The sequence below is a fragment of the Lycorma delicatula genome, chromosome 11 (assembly GCF_047948215.1).
Source record: "Lycorma delicatula isolate Av1 chromosome 11, ASM4794821v1, whole genome shotgun sequence".
In the NCBI taxonomy this organism is placed as follows: Eukaryota; Metazoa; Arthropoda; class Insecta; order Hemiptera; family Fulgoridae; genus Lycorma; species Lycorma delicatula.
In genome coordinates, this window is record NC_134465.1 from 20,670,829 (window position 1) to 20,695,702 (window position 24,874).

Genomic DNA, 24,874 nt, shown 5'->3' on the forward strand with positions numbered 1-24,874 from the left:
GGTAGATCATTTGGTTTGATTCCCATCAATAGTCTGGCATTTTTTCACCATCATTTCATCTTCCTCGTTGAAGTATGTGAGTAGCATTTCAAAAATCATAATAAATATTAATTGTCTAATAGATTACATAATTTCTGATTTTTTTTTCATTTTGTAATGAGTAGAAAACTATCAAAAAATATTTAATTGATTCAGAAAACCAATTTAGTAATGTGATATTTTCTTTATTTATATAATATATTAAAAATTAGTGAATCGTATTTTATCATACATTGTATGTACTCATATGACTTTGTTATATATTAATAATATAGATTTTTATCTCTTGTAAAAAATTGAATAATACTTCGTAATTTAAATTTACCTTTACATAATGACATTTCACTGACATGCAATGTAATAATTATTCATATTACCACAATATAGTATAAAACAGATATGTTTTTTCTGTAACATCCAGTTAAATGGAATAATTCATAATGACTCTGTTTCTTCAATTTATTTTCTGTTTTGTATTGATTCCAACTTGTATTTTTGCTTGTGTAAGTATATATATTTGTATATTTTTTACAACTGAAATTAAGCTAAATGCTCTTTTTTATAGTGTAATTTTCAATTTGTGTTATAAATTAATTTATTACATTAGTTTTTTCAGTCCTTATGCAGATCATTATTATCAGATATGGCTTTATTCTTTGATTTTTTTAAATATTTTCATCTTCTATAATCCATAAGCATTATTCCTCTATATGTACACTTTAGTTGTATTCCTACATATCTCTTGTATTTACTCTGTCAAGTTCTTTTTTCTTAGAACACATCTTAACTGTTACTTTTATTTATTTATCAAACAACAGCAGGGTAATTATCAGTTGTATCACTTTATGGCAGAAATAAATTTTTCATTATGTAAAAATGCTAAATCTGTCTGGAATTTGTATCCATTTACCTTTCAAATGATGTGAAGAGATGCTATCTCTCAACAATGAATGTGTGCTTAATTTTTTCCCAATACTTCCCTCCTTTAATATGTTCTTTTTCAATTTTCATCTGAATCCACAATTTAGATTATTATCTAATAATAAGGGTGGACTTAATAATAAGATATTAATTTATTATTTTTCCTGCACCTCACTTTATGTATAAAACCAACCTTTCAGGTTCAACTTAGGTTAAATATTTAATCCTTTCTAAAATTCAAATCCATTTTCAGTTGATGATAAATTATATTATAAAGAACATTACGGTCCAAGAAAATACAAGAATCATAAGTAGTCCTTGTATGGGTTGATTATCCCTTTTTCTTATTAATACATGGAAATTGGGTCAGTTGTCATCATGGTTCATGGTTCTGCAGTATGGCAGCAGTTGTAGTGGAGTTGCCAATGGAACTATCCACATAGCCTTCTTCACCGAATATTCTGTTACATATCCATTTTGATGCACCATACAAGTTACACTTTCATTCTGTTCACAGCAGGAATTGGGTATATAATGAACATCATTACTCTTAGAGAAAGATTCTCTGACTTATTCTGTTAATATTACAGATGCATCATGGCTACATTAAAAGATTATGACAGATAGCATAAACAAAATTAATATAAATGTACCCGTTTCTTTTGTGAACCAATGTGTAACATATCTACCTCTACTCAGGGGTTCCCAAATGTTATTTGATTCTCAGCACCCTTGATGAATCCAGATTTTTCCAAGTGCCCTATGTCAAATTCTAGCAAGTACACTTTGCAAAATAATTTTTTGCAAGATTTTACATAAAAATTAATAAAACACATTTTAGATCACAAAAAAATCTAATTGAACAAATTCTACTAATTATAATTATCAGTGGGATGGTTGAACCTGTTGATTAACATACATTTTCTCAAATCGTGAAATCAAAATGGACACAGCCATTCTCACTTTCTTCTCCAGACTGACTTTTACGTGATACTTAGATGTTATCATACCAACTGCCAAAAACCCAGCTTTGCACAAATAAGAAGTCTCAAATGAAATTAAAATTCTCTGCATTCAGTTAATAAAATGCTACTAAATTATTTTTTCAATGTATTGTCTCAAGTCAACTCTGTTAGATTTTCTTCTTCTGCACCAGTAAATTCAAATAAAGAAATGGCACTAAATCTATATTTAATCCATGTAAATTTATTGATGTTAACATTTTGAAAATATTTTTCAAAGCAGGTGATAAGTGTTTGTCAAAAATGGATTTCATACCATGAGAAAAATCAACTCCATTGAAGGTTAAAATTTCTTTCAGCAAGGAGAAACATTCTTTGTGTCTACCTTCATTTATTTTTATTTTCCATAGCTTTATTTTTTTTTTCTAATAGCTAAAATTTTCTCAATCAATTTTAAAAGCATTTACTTGTTTACAGGGAGAAATTTATACCATTCAGCTTTTCAAGAATGTGACATAAATATGCTAGTTTTATCAAAAAAAAATCTTCTTTCACAAAATGTTTGGTATACTTGTGTTCCCCTTCTTTAAGAAAAATATTAATTTCTTTATGCAGTTCAAACATGTGAGATAATATATTACAATGAGAAAGCCACATGAAGTGTTGTAGTACAAGAAAGGCTTGTGTTCTGATTCCATATACTCATAGTTTTTTTTTAAATCTTGCCTTCAATGACCCAAGTTTTTATAAATTTACTGTATTCACTATATATTCTTAGACCTAGCTCAATGTAGGACTCAGATCTGTTTTTCTATGTTCATCTTTTAAATTCCTTCTCTTTGAATAATGCAATGGGTTCTCAGTGCTTTAGGGACTTTGCTTAGAATAAAAACCTGCAATGCTCCATAACAGCTGGATATAGAACAGCACCATCAGTGTAGATACCAAGACACTTAGTCCACTCCAGACTTTTTTCGGATGTAAAAGTAACCAGAATCTCAAATAAGTTTTGTAATAGCAGTGATAGTTTTACTGAAGAGAAGCTCTTCTACAATGTTATTGTCATCTATAAACTGTATATAAGAAATCAAGTGTGTTACATCTGCAACTGGTAGATTGAGTTCTGAGATAATATGGAATTTCTCACATATTGTGATTCTATGTGCTTTCTTTTTTTTGTAAGATGCTAGCAGAGCTTTGCTTGGTATTGATGCCTACTTATAAAAATTATTCTTTTGTTAATTTACCTCTTTTAGTTTCTTGCAAAAGTAATCACAAGATTTGCTAACTTTGAATGGTTAGGATAGGTTAGGAACATTGAATGGAAGGAATGGTTTCTAAGTGGTGTTTCAAACTGGTAGCATATACTCTGGTGCCAAAACTTTCATACCTAGAGCACATAAATTTACACAAAGAAGATTTTTTATGTTACATTGCGGCCTCTCTTTGCCATTCACTTCAGTTGATATAAAACCAAACTTCTAATAGATGTTATCATATTTTCAATTTTTACACTTCACACTCTCACCATTGGTTGATGATGTGCATCTTCATTTTCATTCCCTCAATGCTTATTGTTGTTTAGTAAAAATATCCATTTTAAAAAATGCACATGAAAAAAAAAAACTTCAAAAACTTCACTTGACTAGATCACAACAATATTCAGAAATAATCTCCAACAGCTAATTCATCACTAAACCAACATTTATTTTCTTATGAACATAAAATACCAGAAAATTTTAGAAACTACTAAAACAATTGAGAACAATTGTCATGTCATCTAGTAACCACTTAGAGGCTTCCACAAACAGTAACTAAGTGCTTTACACCAACTCTGCAAGATGTTACATTCTATTGAATTGAAAATGGAAATAAAATTATGAAAATTGCATAATATTCAGTGGCTTCCCTGTGAACAAGTCATAGCTCCACAGGGTGTCACGGCACATACTTTGAGAACTACTGCTCTACTCAATAAGTATATTATATGTATACATGTGTATGTGTGTGTATTTTTTGATTTATTACTCAACAGATTTTTTTATAAGACTATATGTAAGTAATGTTTTTGTATACCTAAGAAAATCAATAGCATTTTTTATGATATTGTTATCAGTCGTGTCAGAATACAAATTTCACTTAACCATTAAAAACTTAGCCTTACCCAATCAGCTTATAAGTCCCAGGCTGGAGAATTTATATAGTCACTGGACAATAAACATTATTCCCAGACCAGATCAGCAGAACTTCAACACCAAATTTGTGTAGATATCAACAATATAGTAACTCTAAATGTTTCTGTATACTTAACATGGATCCAGTCGCCTTTTATATAAAATTTACAGAATAACATTTTACAGGAATAAAAATGATCAGAGGTAAGGGAAAAATAATAATTTACCTATGAAAGAACTGTGAAATGGGATTTTTTTTAGTCTTCAGTCATTTGACTGGTTTGATGCAGCTCTCCAAGATTCCCTATCTAGTGCTAGTCGTTTCATTTCAGTATACCCTAAGTAATATGTGTTTTAGTAAAGTAATTTTGTTATGTAGCAGTTTAATAATGTTTAGTCCTTATTATACTAAACTTACAGATATTTTTCAGGATGGGTACAATCTCAAAAACGTTCACCTTGCACCTTGTAAAGGATTTAATAATCAAATAAAAGTAACCGATTATGGAATGGAATTAACTAAAGATTGTAAATTAATACCTTCTGGTTGTTTTGAATTCAATAAAGACATCACTTCCTTTTCAGTAAGATTTATCAAATTTTTTGAGCATGTTGTCTAGCATAATATAATTAATAAAAAATACCTATGAGTGCACTAAACTTAATACTTTTAAGAATTACTTGTAAGTACTTAAAAGTGATTTCTTTTTAAATTCTTGGCTTCATAATTAGTTATAATGTATTATAGTAACGGTAGTAATGCTTTACTTGCTACATTAACAAATAATTTACTCCTATCATTACAGATAAAATGCGTTAGAAGACCAACTGAACTTTTTAAACTGTTAATACATTTTACGTTCTTTTATTCTTATAATTTTAGTTTTTATTGTACATGGAGTTCTAAGATCATTTAGTCACTATATCTGCAGAATGCAATTATACCAGTTAATCAAATTAGTAACGTCTTTTGGAATTATTAGCTAGTAATTATTCATATCATCAACAATGGTATTTTATATTTATGACTATATTTATGAATGCTCTGAAGTAGATCCACATTGTCTATGATAATAAATTCTAGTAGCCCTAGAATCTCTTCTTCCTATCTGTGACCTTTGCAACTTGCATTATGAAAATATTAATAATAAATTGAAAGTCAAATTTACACCAATTATATGTATGGCTTACCCTGATGCAGCTTCTTAGTTCAGGTATAAAAGTCTACAGAGTGCACTTTAATCACGTAAGGATAAGTTCTCACAGGTCGCTGCCAGATTAGACGATGGCATTAAATTTAGTAAAACCGATTATAACTTTCAGAAGAAGTCCATATTGATATTAAAATTATATTACGTACAGAAAGTTGTGGGTTCAAAATCATGTTAAACTTGGTATTTTAATAACGCTACAATCATTTTGTATCATACAATCATTTATAAGCTTCAAACTTAAAAGATAAATTTATTTATTTATTTTTTTTTTATCTTCAGTCATTTGACTGGTTTGATGCAGCTCTCCAAGATTCCCTATCTAGTGCTAGTCGTTTCATTTCAGTATACCCTCTACATCCTACATCCCTAACAATTTGTTTTACATATTCCAAACGTGGCCTGCCTACTCAATTTTTTCCTTCTACCTGTCCTTCCAATATTAAAGCGACTATTCCAGGATGCCTTAGTATGTGGCCTATAAGTCTGTCTCTTCTTTTAACTATATTTTTCCAAATGCTTCTTTCTTCATCTATTTGCCGCAATACATCTTCATTTGTCACTTTATCCACCCATCTGATTTTTAACATTCTCCTATAGCACCGCATTTCAAAAGCTTCTAATCTTTTCTTCTCAGATACTCCGATTGTCAAGTTTCACTTCCATATAAAGCGACACTCCAAACATATACTTTCAAAAATCTTTTTCTGACATTTAAATTAATTTTTGATGTAAACAAATTATATTTCTTACTGAAGGCTCGTTTCGCTTGTGCTATTCGGCATTTTATATCGCTCCTGCTTCGTCCATCTTTAGTAATTCTACTTCCCAAATAACAAAATTCTTCTACCTCCATAATCTTTTCTCCTCCTATTTTCACATTCAGTGGTCCATCTTCGTTATTTCTACTACATTTCATTACTTTTGTTTTGTTCTTGATTATTTTCATGCGATAGTTCTTGCGTAGGACTTCATCTATACCGTTCATTGTTTCTTCAAACCCTTTTTACTCTCGGTTAGAATTACTATATCATCAGCAAATCGTAGCATCTTTATCTTTTCACCTTGTACTGTTACTCCGAATCTAAATTGTTCTTTAACATCATTAACTGCTAGTTCCATGTAAAGATTAAAAAGTAATGGAGATAGGGAACATCCTTGTCGGACTCCCTTTCTTATTATGGCTTCTTTCTTATGTTCTTCGATTATTACTGTTGCTGTTTGGTTCCTGTACATGTTAGCAATTGTTCTTCTATCTCTGTATTTGAACCCTAATTTTTTTTAAAATGCTGAACATTTTATTCCAGTCTACGTTATCGAATGCCTTTTCTAGGTCTTTAAACGCCAAGTATGTCGGTTTGTTTTTCTTTAATCTTCCTTCTACTATTAATCTGAGGCCTAAAATTGCTTCCCTTGTCCCTAAACTTTTCCTGAAACCAAATTGGTTTTCTCCTAACACTTCTTAACACTTCCACTCTCCTCTCAATTCTTCTGTATAGAATTCTATAAATTTATTTACGCAAATTTAATTTAATAGACTAGCTTATATCATTTTAAAATGCCAACAAACAATTTTGTGATCTCTTCATCCTAAAATTGCGTTGTTGGGGATGAATATTGCTTTAAAGTAATCTTTTTTAAGATCGAGACCTATTAAGAATGGGAATAGTTTAAAAAAAGATTAGTTTTATATTATTCCACTGAAGGAGGAAGTTCCAATTTAACTCATGTATTTTTGATATCTAAGATTTTTTGATGTTTTAGTGGAAGATCCTTATCATCTTCTAATATTTTTATTTTTACAGATAATTTATGTGGAATAATTCTTAATCAAATAACAGCATAACCTTTATGTGGACTGGAGTATATTTTTCTTTTTAACCAGTATCATTGTTTAATACTGGATTATTGAAATATAGTGATAAACAGCCTGATACAATTCTGATATTGAAAGTATTTTTGTTGATAAATCCAAGAAAATCAGTTTTGGATGTTTAGGAAAAGAAAAAAAATACTGTCGCGTGGTTCGCGGCTCTATCAGGATATTGCGAGGTTGACAATTTAGAATTTTATATAAATACAGTTTTTTCTGTTTAAAATGCTCATAATTACAACCAGACAAATGTATAATAATAACAATGGTGATAAATACAATAATGATAATAATAAGCGACGACAATAAAACAGTTAACAAAAATAGTAAATACACAAATATTAATATAGTAATTACAACCGCAATAATAATCAGGATAATAGTAGTAAACGACAACAATATTACTTGTCAACAAATCAAATAATTAATACATAGCATGATACATGTCATAATAAAACATAACCAAAACAGTACACAGAATGTAAAAACAGAGCATAATACATAACTAATCAACAAAAAATTTGCAATCATAATATTACACATCAAATAGTATAATATGTAATAAATGTCAATATAAATAGTAAATACAGATTACATACAAGACAGAGTTCAAAATAAATAAATAATTGTTCGGAATTTACTCCAAATATAAAATAGAAAACTAGAATTAACAAAAGAAACCGCTAGTCTTAACCGTTTTTAAACATTAATCTTGTATTAACAAATATCGAATGCTTGAATACGCCAAAGATGTGGAGGCCACAATGTACACATTATACGAATTTGCAAATCCAATGCTTAACCAGGAGAAAGCCGGACAAAATTCTGATGATAAACGAAGGCTGACGAGATAAAACAGCAGAGATAAAAAAAGAAGGAGCGCTAGAGACAGGAGATACGGGCGACTTGGAAGAGGTTATGAACGTACGATGGCCAAAAGATTTATTTAAACGCGTGGACGTTGCGAACGGCTTCCCGGCTGAAGAGGCTTCCCGGGATTCCTTTTGTCACAAGAGCTCGGAAAAATGGTTTAATCGGCAAATCAATAGAGAAGCTGCCCATAGAATATCGAAGTGACTAGATGCGAGAACGAAGATGCCATGTGGCACAGTTTTAAGAGATACAAGAAGTACGGATATATTTTACCTGGAAGATGAGGATTCTAATAATTTCACTAACTACATGATCACGGTCGAGCAGAAAAGCGAAGATTTGGTCAAAATCTTACAAAAGCCCTACACAGAGTCTCGGCGCTGAAAACGGAAGACCAGTGATATTTTACATATTAAATGATAACACAGGAGATAAGATATACAAGGCTATAGAATACTGGGGCCGTAAATATATACTGGTGGACGTCAGAAATTGCTGATTTGAAGGTTTAGATGTGAACGACTCGTAGAAGACTACAAAGAGTCAGAAGGAATAGACTCAGTGAGCTCGAACGAGTAGAAGTAACGTTTAAAAACTTTCGGAAAGAATTCTGCGCTGCTGTCAAAAACGCTAAGAGAGCCGCATGGAAGAGACTGGTTGTGGAGTTAGTTAGATGATGATGTATGGGGGAGGGCGTATCGGATTGTTATGAGAGGTTCGATGCGCACATTTTGAGGTTAAACCAAATTTTTACAAGAAAAAGATTCTCCATAGATGAATTGCAACGGGCGATTACCCACATCAGCCCAGAAAAGAGCCCGGGCCCAGACGGTGTACCAGGCATATTATTGAAAGAGCTGACCAAAAAATTACCGTGGACGGTCTTAGAAGTACTGAATGAGGCTTTGGAGAGAGGAACCCTCCCCACATCTTGGAAGTTCGGTAGATTGGTGTTAATTCCTAAACCAAATTGAGTGTGGATACTCAGACTGAGTAGACGTGCTAAGCTAGCTCTATGTTTATACAGTTGGTTGGTTTTTTGAGGTTTTTTAATCGGAAAAGTAGGACAATTTTTAGTCGGAAGGTTATTGAACAGGTCTGTAAAGTTTTAAGTCTTTTGGTTATCGGATTACAATTTTATTTCGTTTTTTATAATTCTAAGCCATTTTGGCTTATTATAGAATTAATACTGTGTTTTTACAAGTGTGTTTTTGATCGGTTTTTTAGTTTTTTTTTTAATTTGGACGAGTATAACATTTTAAAGTGTCAAGGTTTGTGGACTGATGTGTAAAATTTCAAGAATTTTGGTTGCTGGATAAATATTTTATAAGTGATTTTAGGTTATGGAATGGAATGGAATGCAAAGTTGGCAGGAGTCTATTACTCCCTACTTTATCGCAGAGCCTGGACAGAGTCCCTTGCTGCTGGATCTTTCTAATCGGGCTTGTTTTTAAAAGGGTCACTTTTGGTCTCGGTTCTTATTTTTCAATTTTTGTATATTATTATTATAGTGAATTTAAGACGGATTTAATTGCATTCCAATTCCGTTGTTATACCAGCGTTACCGAACCCATTTTATGGGCCGACCGCGGAAGGCTAGGCTTATAAAGCCTGTCCTCCCGACGTAATTCCCCTTCAGACCGTCCACTGAAGTCCTTTCGGTGCTAACTCTTTAATAGGCTAGCAGGAATACGCCACAACGGGGCACTATCTGTGAGGAGGGAGCAATGCGTCCCCTTTTCCGGAGGAGTCGCAATTGCTGGGTTATTTGGTCTGATTGTAAGTTTGAATTAGGAGAGGTTGTTAAGAAGCTCTTCATCCGCTTCTGGTATGGCTGCCCTTCAGGACGCATCTCTGCTGGGCTCTGTTCCGGACTCCAGTCCGTGATGTTGAGACGAGTGGCTGGTCTTCCTTCTTCTTCATCTTCTCCCTCTTCTTCTCCCGAAGACCTCTTCTTTCTTCTTTGGCCTGCACTTTCCAAGAATTGGTAGTAACCGAAGTTACATACCGTTAACCTTGTAATTCCCGAAGCCCCGAAGGGCTGAACGGGGGAAAGTGCAGGTTTCTTCGCTCTTCTGTGCTGTCAGTGGCTGCTGGGCAGGTGGCTGCTGGGCAGGTGGCTGCTGGGCAGGTGGCTGCTGGGCCGGTGGCTGCTGGGCAGGTGGCTGCTGGGCTTGCGACTGCTGGGCTGATGGCTGCTGGGCTCGTTCCCTCTTTCTTCTTTCTTGAAAGGAAAGGAAGGTAATAGGGAACTTACAAATGGTGATACCTATTCGCGATCGCGGTTTTGGGGCGGCGATTTTTGTGGAAGAAGTAAACAGTAATTATTCACTCCACGTAATTATTAACCTTCAGACACACGTGTGTCTGAGAAGGGGTTGGGGGGACCGCGTGGCCGCAGTGAAGAAACCATTTGTTTAGTGGTGGCTGTTGGTATCTGCAACAGAAGAAACAGAACACACACACGGAAAGAAAAAAAAAAAAAAAAAAAAAAAAAAAAAAAAAAAAAAAAAAATTCTTAATTATAACTTTTCTTTCGGCTGGCAGGATGAGACGGCACGTCGAGTCGTTCCACACCCACGTTTCTCCCGTTTCTGAAACAAGAGAAACAGAACAAAACACGCAAAAAAAAAAAAAAAAAAAAAAAAAAAAAAAAAAAAAAAAAAAATTAAATTTAGACCGCGTTTTTGTTGTATGCGCGACTTACCGTATTTGAAGTCTTCAAATTATATAACTCGCGAAAAACTATTCACTCGCGACCCCGGAAACGCGTCTGACGCACTATTCCGTTTATGGCTCATGCGATATGGAGGCCCCTAAGCCTGGTTTGTCGATTTTCGGCTACCGCACCGCACCATCACGGTGGTTCGTCCAGTACGGCGTGAGGCCGCTTCCTTACACCTGTCGGAGTTGGGTCCTCTCTGCAGATGTCCCGAAGATGACTGTGTTCGGACACAGCCGCTCTCCCGAACAGTCTGCGCGCCTGCGCCACCCCCACCTCGGACACGGATTGAAATCTCGCATCAGATCGGAGAGTGGCGTTCCTGACGAACCACGGAGCTCCAAAGATCGTCCGCAACGCTATGTTTTGGACGGCCTCGATCTTCTTTTGAAGCGAGGAGCTCAACACTGCCCCCCATGCCGGGTAAGCATATGTTAGAATCGGCAGTACGTACAGCCGAAAAATGAGCAGCTTAGTTGCCAGTGGGTACGGGCTGGCACTGTTCAGCACTGGGTATAGCGAGGCTCTGGCGGCCTTAGCCCTTCGGGTCGCATAATTGACATGCTCGTCGAAGGTAAGCCGCCTGTCCAACACCACCCCCAGGTACTTAACTGTTTTCTCAAAAGGGATTTTCTCCCCTGAGATTTCCAGCTCTCTGGTCGGTTTTCGTGTCTTGCATGTGAACATCACGGCCACCGATTTTTCACCGTTGACCCTGATTCTCCACATGTCGAGCCACGGTTCCACTAAGTCCAGCTGCCTTTGGAGCCTCCGGACCGCGTAATCCACATTTGCGGATTCGTAGAAATATGCCGTGTCGTCTGCGTAAAGGGCCGTTTTGACCCCTTCCGACAGCGGCATATCGTTCACGTACAAAGTGTACATGAACGGGGAAAGTACTGCTCCTTGGGGAACCCCAGCGGCTATTTCTCTGGTAGAGGAAATCGTTTCCCCTACGCGCACGACAAAATGTCGGTCTAGTAGATATGACCGCATCAGTCTGACATAGCGGTACGGGATCGCCGATCGCGCTAGCTTATAAAGCAGCCCGCTATGCCAAACTTTGTCAAAGGCCTTGGCCACATCCAGAAAAACGGCTGCAGTCACCCGTTTCCTGTTCAGGCCTCCGACAAGGTCATCTATTATTTTTACCAGTTGGAGGGTAGTTGAGTGACCCTCCCTGAACCCAAATTGCTCGGGCCGCACTTCTCCCTCCATGTATCGCCTCAGTTTTTCGAGAAAAATCCTCTCGAACAACTTAGACAATACCGGTAACAGTGAGATTGGCCTATAATTCCGTGGGAAAAGTAAACTTTTCCCCGGTTTGGGTTAACATACGACTTTGGCCGTTTTCCAACAATTCGGGAAATATCCAACGTACAAAATGGACGTGAATATCACCGAAATTGCCGTAATCACGGAGGCCGGTATGTTCCGGAATGCACGGGCGCTGATCCCGTCGACACCCGGGGCCTTGTCGGGGCTTGTGGCCTTAATGGCTGCGGAAACTTCCGCTTCAGTGACTTGGTCAATCTCTAGAGGGGCGTCCTCCACCTGTGAGAAATAATCTACAAGAAAGGATTCCACCTCGGTTGTGTGCTCGTCGTTCGGGGAGGGAGGGGGGTTTGGAGTGAACTGCTCCTCCAAGGTATCGGCGAATACCTCGGCCCTCGATTTTAGGTTAGAGTATGTTACTGTTATATGTACTACTGGAGAAATATTTTCTAAGTCAATAAGCAAGACAATACAGGATAGACAACTGTTGTAAACAAGGACTAGAATTTTTCACATTAACTGTAAGTAAATTTTTCTAAGTCAAATATCTAGTTTACTAGGGAAACTTTGAACGTTTATAACTCTCCTCACAGGAAGCGCCTAGAGAAAAATCCTTTGGTATCTAGACGTTTCGGAACCTTCCTGTACTTTTGGCGTGCCCCGAATTTTTTCGAAAATTTGGGGGCTTTTACCCCTTTTTTTGGACATTAATAACTCCTCACAGGAAGCGCCTAGAGAAAAATCCTTCGGGATCTAGGCGTTTCAGACCGTTTCTGATCTTTTAGCCCCCAAAATTCTTTTCTCAAATTTGGGGGCTGCTACCCCTTTTTAGGGCACCCCCTCGAGTGGGGTAAAAAACGGGCAGGCATTAAAATATCCTGAACCGGGGGGGGGTTGACCTACCGTGCCGGGTGTTAGACCGGTGGGTGGGATACCCTCTTAGAGTCTAATGGACACGTTCCTGGGCCGAGTATACTTAAGTGGATGTCCGGCCCAGGAATGTAGGGGGAAAAAATCCTAAACCAAATGCGAATAACATGACAGTATCAAATCGACCGATTTGTCTTCTACCAACGATTGACAAACTGTACGAGAGATTGTTGACGGATCGCATACAGGAGGAGATTGTAGCGACCAGAGACCTATCTCGGTCACAATATGTATTTCAAAAAGGAAAGTCGACCGTAGATGACTTAAGAAGAGTGGTGTCCAGAGCGTGGACCTGGAGGACCAGACAGATTCCATTAATAGTCCACCTGAATGTCCGCAATACGTTAACAGCCTCCTATGGGCTGTGGTGGCGGACGAATTGGCGAAGAGAAATATCAGCGCCTACTTACGGGCTGTTATTTGCGATTATTTGTGAGCAAGAGAATTGATGGTTGAGGCTGAAGACGGAGAATGTAGGTTCCAGATGCGGGGGGCGTTTCCCAGAGCTCTGTATAAGTCCCCTCCTCTGGAACATTTCGTTCGACGGCATTTTGAATTTACGATAACCAGTGGGAGTGGCTCCAATTGCGTACGCGGACGACCGGGCCTGTTGGTGAGAGGTCGATCCGAAGAAGAGGTAGAGCAGAAAGCTAACAGGGCGATCGAGCTGGCGAACGCATGGTTTCTAAATCGAGGACCCAAACTTGAACCGAATGAAACTCAGGTCCTAGCAATAGTGGTCAGAAGAACAATCAGAGTCATCCGTGTACGTCTAGACGAATATTGGTGAGATGACCTCGCATGTGAAATATCTTGGGATGTGGTTGAAAAAATATAGCAAGCATATCGAAGAGATTACGACGAAGGCTGAAAAAGCAATAAATACGTAGTCGGGTCCTGATTAACCCCCTCTGATTTGGCGGTGACGGTTGATGACGAGACCCATGATAATAAGACATCAGAGATAATGAAAAGACATCCATAAGTAAATAAAATATAAATAGAGTTGTATAGAAGAGCCAAAGAGAGCGAAATACAGTAGTTAAAATATAAGAGTAAGTTGTATTAAATTGAAGAGTTCTATTAAGTAGAATAGTAGTAAGGTAGTAAGTTGTATTAAATAGAAAATTTTTTTTTTTTTTTTTTTAAATATCAAATCGAAAAGACCAAGTCCCGGCCACTGGTGAGGGGCCCGAACTATCCCTCTCTGGTTACAGGCAAGGCACAAGATGAACTCTTCAAAAAATCCGAATTGGTGAGCTATTCTGTCATACTGGACATACAACTGGCGGACAGGGAGGCTCGTTAGAGTCTAAAGACACTTTGCTTGGGCTGTGCTAAGCTTAAATGCAAATCCATCCCAAGCAGAGCAGAGTAAAAAAGTATAGGTTTCATTAGGTAAATAGATTTGTGTATTTTTATATTTATATTTTATATATATATATATATATATATATATATATATAGCTACATTCTAAAATAATATATTATATTGCATCTACATATAAGTTGATGTCTTTATAAAAGGATGAAAAGCCACTATAATTTATAGTGGCTTAAGGATCCAAGAGGATATGTTATCTACCATTACTTTAAGTCATCAGAACTCAGCCGTAAATCAAATAGCTGTGCTGAAAGAAATTATAACACAACAAAAAACAATTATTAAGGTAAAGAAAAATAATGACGGTTGTATAATAATGTTGAAAAACGAAGATGATCTATTAAAGTTATTCAGCGATAAAAATCAAGAATAAAAATTATACAAATATTCAAAAGTGTGAATGTGTGTGTGCGTGTGTATATGTAACATCAGAAATTATGAATTACAATTAATTTTTTTGTTTGTTGTTATACATAGATATATTAATTGAGCAAATCTTTATTTAATGTTTATAAACATTTTAAGTTCAATAATACATGATTTTGAAGGTTTTTTGATTTTCTTATAATAATAAGTTCTGCTTATTGGAAACACATCTAGGAAAAACATCTTGATTCAATTAAGTTTTCCAGTGTATGTATCTGTATGTGACATTTATTGTTTATATCTATATTTTGTACTTAAATTCATTGATTTTTTATTATTCTAATATAAAAATAATTTAGCATATCAGTGTTTTAATATTAGTAAGTGAGAACAGTTCTACTATAGGCATAAGTCATTTTTAAAAGTATTATTTTTATGGCATTTTGTAATAAACAGCTCTAACAATTTTAAATGACAAGAAGTGAGAACAGCGTAGATTTCATCGACAAAATAATTGATTTAACTAAAGCATTTCATCGACTACATATCAGTAAGTTATTAAAAAATTTATCTTTTTTTTAAATAATCTTTAAAACAATAATACAATAATTATAAAAATTAATATCTGGTATAATATTTTCAGTATAACAAAAAAAATATTGCAAACATTAATTAAGTAATTGTATATAGGTTATATGACTTTAAACAGAATAATAAATAACTCTTCTTATTACTAAATTAAATTTTTGGGATCGCACAGCAATTTTATCCCATTATGATTCCTGAATCATCTCTTATTTTTTCCTAAGAATATGATTTATGTATGTATTACCATAGCATTATTGAAGAAAATTTTTCTTACGCTCACGTTCTACTATAACATTTCTAATTTTCTACATTTATGAACTATTTTCAGATAAATTCTCTCTGTGAAATGTTTCAAATTTTAACAATTTTTTTGTTGCAATGTTATTTATATGGAAAAATATTTTTATTTAATTTAGCAGTTATTTTTTAACATAAATTAAATTGATTTTTTTTTTATATATATATAAATTCCAGCTTCCATAATGGAAATACCCATGATATTATTTTAGATTATCTTAATGTATTCCATTTATTAAGATTTTGTTCAGTGGATTTATTTTTATCTTTTTGTAATTTGTGTGATATGATGAATTACCATCAAAATGCTATTCTCAGTTCAAGCTTATTAAGGCTTTTTATAAGCTTTTCTCAAAGCTTATTAAGGCTTTATAATAATAAAGCCTTATAAGATTAACAAAAATATTTTTGTAATCAATACCTTGTTTTTTAAAGCAGTTTATTATAAAATAAGTGATAGTTTCCATTAAAAAACTTTGAGATATTTAGATTTATATCAAGGGGGGGGGGGGGTTTAAGGTAGTATAATTGCAGTGATATAACTATTTTAACTTGTCAAACAATATTGGTTAAAATTAAAAAATTGATGAGCATGCAATTTTATTAGAAATAAATAAAGAAATTTGGATTGTATTTGCCAATGTAAACAGTGTGTGAGTAGGTTTATATGTTGTGTTTTTTATAAAAGTTTTAAAAATGTACAACATTAAACATTAAATTATAATGTCATGATATTATTGTTGTAACAATCTTAAATATTATTGTACTCAAATCATAAGATTTCAGGGGCTTTTAGTTTGGTTTAAATAAAATTCCCCTTTATTAGAAAGAGTAATAATCTCTCCGAATTGTTTTTTTTGTAAAGGAAGATTACATTTTGAGATATGATGAATACAAAAATATCATTCAGTCGGAGGTATCCTTATATATACATATATATATATATATATACAATTTATGTTTAAAAATTTTTGGCCCAAAAATCTTCAAACTATTAGATCAATTTCATTGAAATTAAGATACATGGTAGTAGTGTTTTTGAAGTTGAAGTGCAATGAAAATTTGATGAAGATTATTTGAGTCATTGTTGAGTTATGCTCAATTTAAAGTTGAAAAAATTTGAGCGAGCAAGTTAGAAGCGTGGATGATTATGACGCTGCAAGTTTGAACGTTAACATTTCTTTATCTGCCGTATCTATTCTTAGCAATATTAAATCAAATTTTAAAAAAGTATTAAAATATTGAAACCAAATTAAATTAATAAAAAGTTGGTCTTCTTGCACATTTTTGCATAAGAGTTTTTTATTAAGAAAAAAAAATTTTTTATACAGAAAAGGAATGTAAAGGGAGAAAGGAATGCAAAATAGCATCAAAACATTCAACTTACTGATGACTCCAAAAAAAGAAGCTTTAATCAAAGTTTCTTCATCGTTTGTCATGGTCCTTGCAGACAAATCCTGAGCATTTTTTGTTACCTGTGGAATAGGAAATTACTATTCACGATCTATATAATATTTAGAATATAATTATGTTATGATCTAAGTATAATCTTTATTTATTTAATAATAAAAAATCAACAACATTTTCAAATCATGTAATTCTTTATTTAAATTATTTTTTGATTGATGTTATATGAAAGAAACTTATTATGCCACAAGAGAGACTTTCTTTACACGATTAAAAAAAATCATTGAAATCACTTCATTTGGTCTTAAGTATTGTTTGAACAAACAAAATCTACATACTCAAATTGAAAACCTCCTTCTAATTTTGAAGTCATTTAAAAATGTATAATATTGAGTATCATACATTCATTACCATTATATGTTAATTACCCATTTAACAAAGTTATTGTACATCAAACATAAAAGAGAGAGGTTTTACCCGAATTTATTGATTTTCACACCAGATTTCTAAAAAACTACTGCGGATACGGTTCTGTGATTTGTTTTATTCGATTTTTGAAATAAAAAACTATAAGAATCACTAATTTTGCTCCTTAATTAACATCCTAAAAATTTCAGTACAACCTCATTTTACTGGGATAGCTGAAATCCAAGTGAAATCTTTCACTAGCTGTAATTTTAGGACATATATTTATATGAGTTTTTCCCAATATTTTCAGGAGTGGAATAGGTTATGAAAGTCCCGGCAGAACTTCCTGAGACTATACAGAGTGTCATACATTGCATATATAAAGTTTTCAGATATTTTGCCTCTGTCCTTGACCTTTCATCTAGAGGTGCCACGTTTGAATCCCAGTCAGGCATAGCATTTCCACGCATGCTACAAATCTCTGAAGTAATACCTAACGATGGTCCTGGATGTTTAAAAAAAAGAAGATATTTTGTTTACAAGATCAAAGCTAACCAATATGTAAATTTTTTATTCTAAATAGGTTGATTATGAAATATTTATAAATGTAATTCCTCTTAGAAAATGTACTGTGGATAATGCTAACTAATATGTTAATTTTTTATTCTGTATAGGTTGATTATGAAATGTTTAGAAATGGAATTCCGCTTAGAAAAGGTACTGTGGATGATGGTTGTAAAAGAATGGATAATATGAGTGATGAATTTAAAACTATTGGTAATACTTTTGGGCTTTCAAATAAATGTCCAATAAAAGCAGTAAGTACAATTTTTCTATTTATCAAATTTAGTAATTTTTTATTATATTTATAACATTCATTTATAAAAAGAGAGAGTTATTGTATCTACAAAGACAGAGTTACTGAATCGGTTGATTAGTCATATACTATGGAGTATGAACTTCATGATTACATTATGATATATGAGCAGAAAAAAAGAAGTCAAAGGATAAAACTTAAGATAATAAGTTTAACCGTTTAGTTTATTAATTTAAATTAATGCAGAAATTCCTCATTGATTGCAGATTATTAACCCAAGTTATGTCATAGTTTATTCACTGTTATTGTGTAATATTTTAATAACTGCTACTCATTCGTACTGAATTTCTTACAGCAGTAACTGTACTTCTCTTTTTAACCTTGCCTAATAGTCTGAATTAATTATACAGATTAATGCTCTTTTGTTCACTATGTTGATGATGTTACATTAAGTCCAAGTTCAAAAAATATTAAGTCTCAGTTCATAATTAGAAATAGAAGTGATCAGTAGCAAATTTTTTTCTATAAAATTATTAGGGTCTTTTCTATTATGTGTCCTGCACTTTTTTTACAGATTAAATATGAGTTATTGTTGTTTTTCTAAATATTCACTGAATTTGGAACCTACAACCTTCAAAACGTAAGATTAAGATTAGCAGTTTTCCACTCAGACATTGTGTACCTACAGTAAAGCAAGACAACATTTAGGTCACTTCACCCATAACAATGTATTTCAACAACAGTTTTACAGCTTATTGTAACACGGCAAATAACAAAACAAATATATATAATAATTTGTTTTTAGAAAAAGTCATTTTCCCTGATGAAGCTTCTTTCCTTGTTTCTGGTCACATTAACCATCATTGGAACTGGAGTAGAAATAGGTCTCATGCTGTTCAACAAACACAGTGTGATAAACCAAAATTTAACATCTGGTGTGCTTATGAAGTGATCAGAACATTCTTCTTTTCCGAGCCAATGGTTACTGTAGCTAGTTATGTAGACATATAACAGTACTAAGCAGTACTATAACTGCAGTCTAGTGGTGAACTCATCATCGCAAATCGGCTGATTTTGAAGTTCAGAGTTCTAAGTTGCAAGTCCTAATCAAGGTAGTTACTTTTATACAGATTTGAATACTAGATTGTGGATACCGGTGTTCTTTGGTGATTAGGTTTCAATTAATCACAAGTCTCAGGAATGGTTGACCTGAAATTGTACAACACTACACTTAATTTACATTCATACCATGCTTACCATATTTTTTTGAGTCCAACCGGAACATATTTTTGAAATTACTTAAACGTCTTAACGGTTTACCGAAACATTAAACTTTATTTATTCAACTGTATTTTTCACTAGACATGACTTCTATCAGAAATGGTTTGTTTGTTTTAATTTCATTATAAAATTCACAACAAGAAAGTGAATTAATTTTCTGAATTAATTTTAACATTTAGCAGATGTTTAACAGTACATACTGAAAGTCTACCCCTTTCTGCAGACCAAATGTTCCCTATAATTGAAAAACTCTCAACTGGAGCAGATGTCCCAGGCAAAGACAACGCAAGCTCAACCCATTTTAGAAATATTGCAACATGAAATACCAGTCTTTTGCAACACCTTAAAAATTGCTTTCCACTTCTCTTCAATAGTATCTGGTACTTTTTCAGAACTTGAACCACAACCTACCCTTTGGTTTTCAATTAACTGGTCCAACAATGTACGTTCATCAAATAAGGTCATCAATATTTATGGAATTTTTTATAATTTCATTAACAATTTGTGCACTCTTCTAAATCAGACCAGGCAATTTCACTTCGTAAATTTATCCACTGAAACTTACTAAATTTATCAAAACTGGTTCTCCCCAACTCTTAAGTATTGGACACTAGAATTATAAAAATTGTCTACACTTGAGAAGAAGTTTTGTTCCTGAAAATCATTATTTTCTTTTAGAATGCATAGCAATTCTTTGGCAGAAGATGGTATAAATTTGTGGGTTTTTCTTTCCTGAAGTTGACAAATTAATTCAAAATATGTCTGAAATGCTTCTGTTGCTGTGACAGAATTAACTTCCAATTTCAGAACTACATTATTAATTAACAGTAGTGTACCATATAAAAATGTTAAAAACAGTTCACTTTCTAAATTTTCAAAAAATCAAATAATAATTTTGGGCATTTGTTGCAAAATAAGAAGTATGATTTTAGGCCATTGAAAATGGAAAGAATTCTTTCTATTGCAGGTAACAAACAAGGACCCTTGTGCTGCTATGAGATAATACTTTTTTGTAATCTGTTTCAACAAATTTACAGAACTCTTTAATTTTCGTTACTCTTATTGTAAATATGTGAAAATTATAAATTTTTATGACAATATCTTCAATGTCCAGGGGTAGAGAATTACATGCTGTTTGTACTGAATTGTGCACAATGTGGGCTGAACAACCAATTCCTAAACTAGGTCTATTTAAATCACTTTGAACTTTTCTGAACACACCTTTATTCTCCTTTCTCTTCACCCCACCAAAATTACTGTTAGTGTTATCAGCAGTATAACAAACCAACTTTACTGCAGATTTGTGTTTTTTATACACTGCAAAGGATACTGAGTCAAAATTTGAGCAGTTTCACTTGACATTTCATCAAAATTTAAAAGTTTAACTTGAATTCTCTCCTCCAGACCGTAATATTTTACAACAATTGGAACAAGTTTTACTTCCCTTCTGTTTAAGCTATCCATCATTACTGTTACATATTTAATGTTTTCAAAAGAACCCAACACATTCTCAAATATAAATGGTGAAATAATTTAAAAATAATTGCCTCGGTTTTGATTATAGCAGATGGACCTTTTGGGTCATATAACTTTATTACCAGTTTAGACGTGCAGTCTGATGTTTTAAAACTGAGTTTGTGTCTAGCAGTGCGGTATGAAAATGTAGCTTCTTTAGCAGCATACTCCAGATCAGTGTTATTGTAATTCCCATCTGTGGCTTTAAAAAAATTTCTTATGTTTGCTGAAGCAGTAGCATTAATAGCACTCCTATGTTTAGCTATTTTCATGTGGTCTTCAATATCACCCTTTCCTTTATCTGCAACAGAAAATTCTCCAGTACATAAGGTGCAATAAATATGTCATTACACAATTTCAAAAATTTGTATTCCTGTCGCAGATAAACATTAAACACACATTTTCTTTTGCCCATTGCTAAATGATGAGACAAAAAACGAATAGAAATAAAATGATCAAAATTGTGTAGATCAGTTAATTCACACACAAAGACAACATAAACACATTGCCCCTTTTGTGTTGTCAAATGACTAAGAAATAAGTTGTGGCAAGACCAGTAGCCACGCCTCCGTCAAAACTGACTTGCTCCAAGGTCGGCTGAGAGATGAACAGCAATAAAAGAATGTTTAAAAACATGATGTTGAACATATAGGTCTAAAATTAAAAAAAATCCTCACCGGTCATAAAATTCTCAAACTCCAGACATTTTTGCAACCCGAGACATTACTCCAGACAATGCTAAAAGACCAGGATTGTCTATCCATACATATCATTCTCATTCATCCTCTGAAGTGATACCTTGCAGAGGCTAAACAGAAAAAAGAGAGAAAAGTACATCAACTGTCACCTACAGTACATTGCTATTTAGTCAAAGATGCTTCATCCCCTCTACTTATTGGAGAACCTGTACCTCAGTCCTTTGCTGCTGAATCTTTCTTTTTACCGAGTGGATATTTAATTTTTAATGAAAGTTATATCATTTCTGATCATTTCTTTTTAGTTTGTTTTTAAGGTGGATGGAGTTTGAGACAACATTCTGATCATTTATAGTTAGCGTTTGTGAACCTTTGTCTCACTATTTGATCAGTAACAATGAAGAAGTACCTTAGAAAAGCAGTCATTCTCTTTTTTTGGGTATTCTGTATCAGAATTGTTTCTTCTTGTGTGAAAATGTTCACTGGCATTTGTTAATAACAGAATAAGAAAAATATTAGGGAAAACAGCATGGAATTCATTAGTTATGAATCTCCTGTTATGTCAAAACATTCATCAACAGCATTTCCCCATTGTTCGATGATGACAGCTGAGTATCTAGATTTTTCTTCATCACACATGTTTGTTCATCGACTAATCATAACCATTTCGACATATCTCCTCATCATCATACTTTGTTTATTTCAACTAGCTAAGTTTATGAATTTCAACTAAGCAAAAGATTTTTGCATTTAAAAAGCAATTTACCAAACACACTTTGCATTCAGTGGGATTGATAATCTACACGGTTTATGAAATGCTTGTGAAAATAACGTGTGTTGCATACAAGAGCTTGGTGCTAAAAGAGCATCACAGACAAGTTAAGACACGTTCCTGATCACATTGAATATAAAGTGTCTATTGTAATGATTTTTATTTTAAAATTTCAGTTGTACATTACATATATCACATTTTCACATATTCACAGGTGGTCATTAGGCTTGAAACTTAAATATGTTGCTTACACTCAGCCTTTATTGTAATATTTCCGTTCTATGCTTTCTAAGGTACTTTAATTATATCATAAAATAATCGAGTATTAATTTCTTTATTTATAAACTGTTAAATATCACGTTTTGTTTACTGTCCAGGGTAAAGTTTGTGGATCACCTGAAAAATCAATATCTTTAGAAAAACATAAAGTCCTGTTAGCAGCTATGGTTGGTAAAACATCTGGAACAAATACGATTAAAACTAACAATGGAAATTCTTGTTTTAAATTTAATTATGAAATGATATTTGATAGAGCTGCTGCTAGTAAATCTTTTGTGCAAAAATTACCTATGGTTGGTTAGTATAATTAATAAAGTGTAATCTTTAATAATAATATAGTTACAATTGTAATATTTTAACAAATTGATGAAATAAATTAGCTTATTTTTCATATTTTTACTTTGCTTGTTTTTTTATCGTTTACTTTTTTAATCGACGTTTGATATCTTACGAATATTTTTAAATTGTTGACTGAGCAAAGTGAGGTCCTGTTTAACCTTGATTTTTTTTTGGCATTTTGTTTGTATATTTGTGATAAGTTTCAGCCAAACAGGTTTTGAAATGTTATAAAATTCTGTTGTAATGTTCCTTATTATTAAGAAGACTATTTATTGTATGTGTAATGAATTTTCATCAAAATTTCCATTTCAAATAGTAAACAGTACAACTTTAACCTGTTTCATTTGAGATAGTGGTTTATTCAAATCAGACAGTTTGATCAGGTCAAATTAGAGCTAATTTGCATGATCTTTTTCCACAAGCTGATGAAAAAAGTTAATTTTTGTAATTTGGCAATGTTTTATCCATAAATATTATTTCTGCCTATAAATTTATTATTTATTGCAGTCATTGCAGTTTAATTATTTTTAGCTACTTTTGTTTGTCAATATGTTTTATGAATATTTAATACAGTTCCTAGCCTATTTATTATTTGTTTTGAACCAATACACATCTTCTTTCTTACATATTAGCAAGTTTGATGTTTGTGAATTATGTTTTTCTGGTCATTAGGTATTATTTTTTTATTTTGTTCTGTTTTTATGTAGCAAAAACAATATATTTAATGAACAAATATAACATAGTTTAAATATATAATTTAACTACTTTGTTAAGAGATCTCTTAACCTTTTTAAGTTATCCATTACTAACATCATATCAGTAACGCCACTCAAGAAGGTACTGCTAATTAGTTCATAAAGGATATTTTCCAAGAATAAATTCAATATTTTGAAAGTAAATTGTTTTAATTAATACTTTTTAAAATATTACCATATTTTATTATGTTATTCATCAAATACATAATTACTTCAAGTACAAAATGTAAAAACAACAAGGTCTACAACTATTTCTTGGAGAAATATTTTTACAACATTTTGAAAATGCAAAAATATTTATTATTTATGTATGTATATATATATATGAGAAGATAATTGTGTTTTGAGTAGTATAATTATTTTTGTTTAACTTGCTTTAGCTACAGAAAGTCTTCACTGGTATTAATGAATAGATTATTTAAAAATATGATTTAACTGAACAAGTCTACTTGGGTATGGGGCAGTTAATAATTGACAATACTAATAAAAATAGCTAAATGAAGGAGAATAATAATTAAATGGAAAAAAATAAAATACATATAATATGAGTATGCTATATAAGCTGCATTCACTTATAGTATGGTATATATATATATATATATATATATATATATATATATATATATATATATAATATGGAAACAGCTTCATATTCAAAACTGAGGATTACTAAATGTACTAAATTACTAAAGTGTGGCTCTTCATAGTTTAAAAATTACTCTTTTATAGTGTTAGAAATTTTTGTTCGCTACCTTGGCGCCACCACATTAATTATTTTACCAACCTCCGTGGTAGAGTTCATCCAGAGCTCCCAGGCTGAAACCCTGGTCAGGCATGGCATTTTTCATACTCTACAAAATTCCAATTCCATAACCCACAGAGATAAACTTCAAGGTTATATGGTGAAATCATCAAGTAATAAAATATAAGAATTAAATAGAAAACCTACCCATAAATCATCATTTCATAGTAATAAATAAATTAGTCCAAT

General features: G+C 32.8%; 1 protein-coding gene across 1 annotated transcript; it reads left to right on the top strand.

Annotated features, from left to right (window-relative positions):
• Positions 1-478: 478 nt before the first annotated feature.
• LOC142332534 (sporozoite-associated mosquito saliva protein 1-like) lies at positions 479-23,154 on the top strand. Its single transcript, XM_075378980.1, has 4 exons — positions 479-542; positions 4,528-4,680; positions 18,105-18,248; positions 22,888-23,154. The coding sequence occupies exons 1-4, from the start codon at positions 480-482 to the stop codon at positions 23,089-23,091; spliced, it is 564 nt and encodes a 187-aa protein (XP_075235095.1). The 5' UTR covers position 479; the 3' UTR covers positions 23,092-23,154.
• The last annotated feature ends 1,720 nt before the right edge of the window (positions 23,155-24,874 follow it).

Excerpts from the sequence above, each read along its gene's own strand:
- LOC142332534 (XM_075378980.1), top strand. The coding sequence starts at position 480 with ATGACTCTGTTTCTTCAATTTATTTTCTGTTTTGTATTGATTCCAACT. Across the intron at positions 543-4,527 it reads CAACTTGTATTTTTGCTTGT|GATGGGTACAATCTCAAAAA; the intron begins GTAAGTATATAT and ends GATATTTTTCAG. Across the intron at positions 4,681-18,104 it reads AAGACATCACTTCCTTTTCA|GTTGATTATGAAATGTTTAG; the intron begins GTAAGATTTATC and ends TATTCTGTATAG.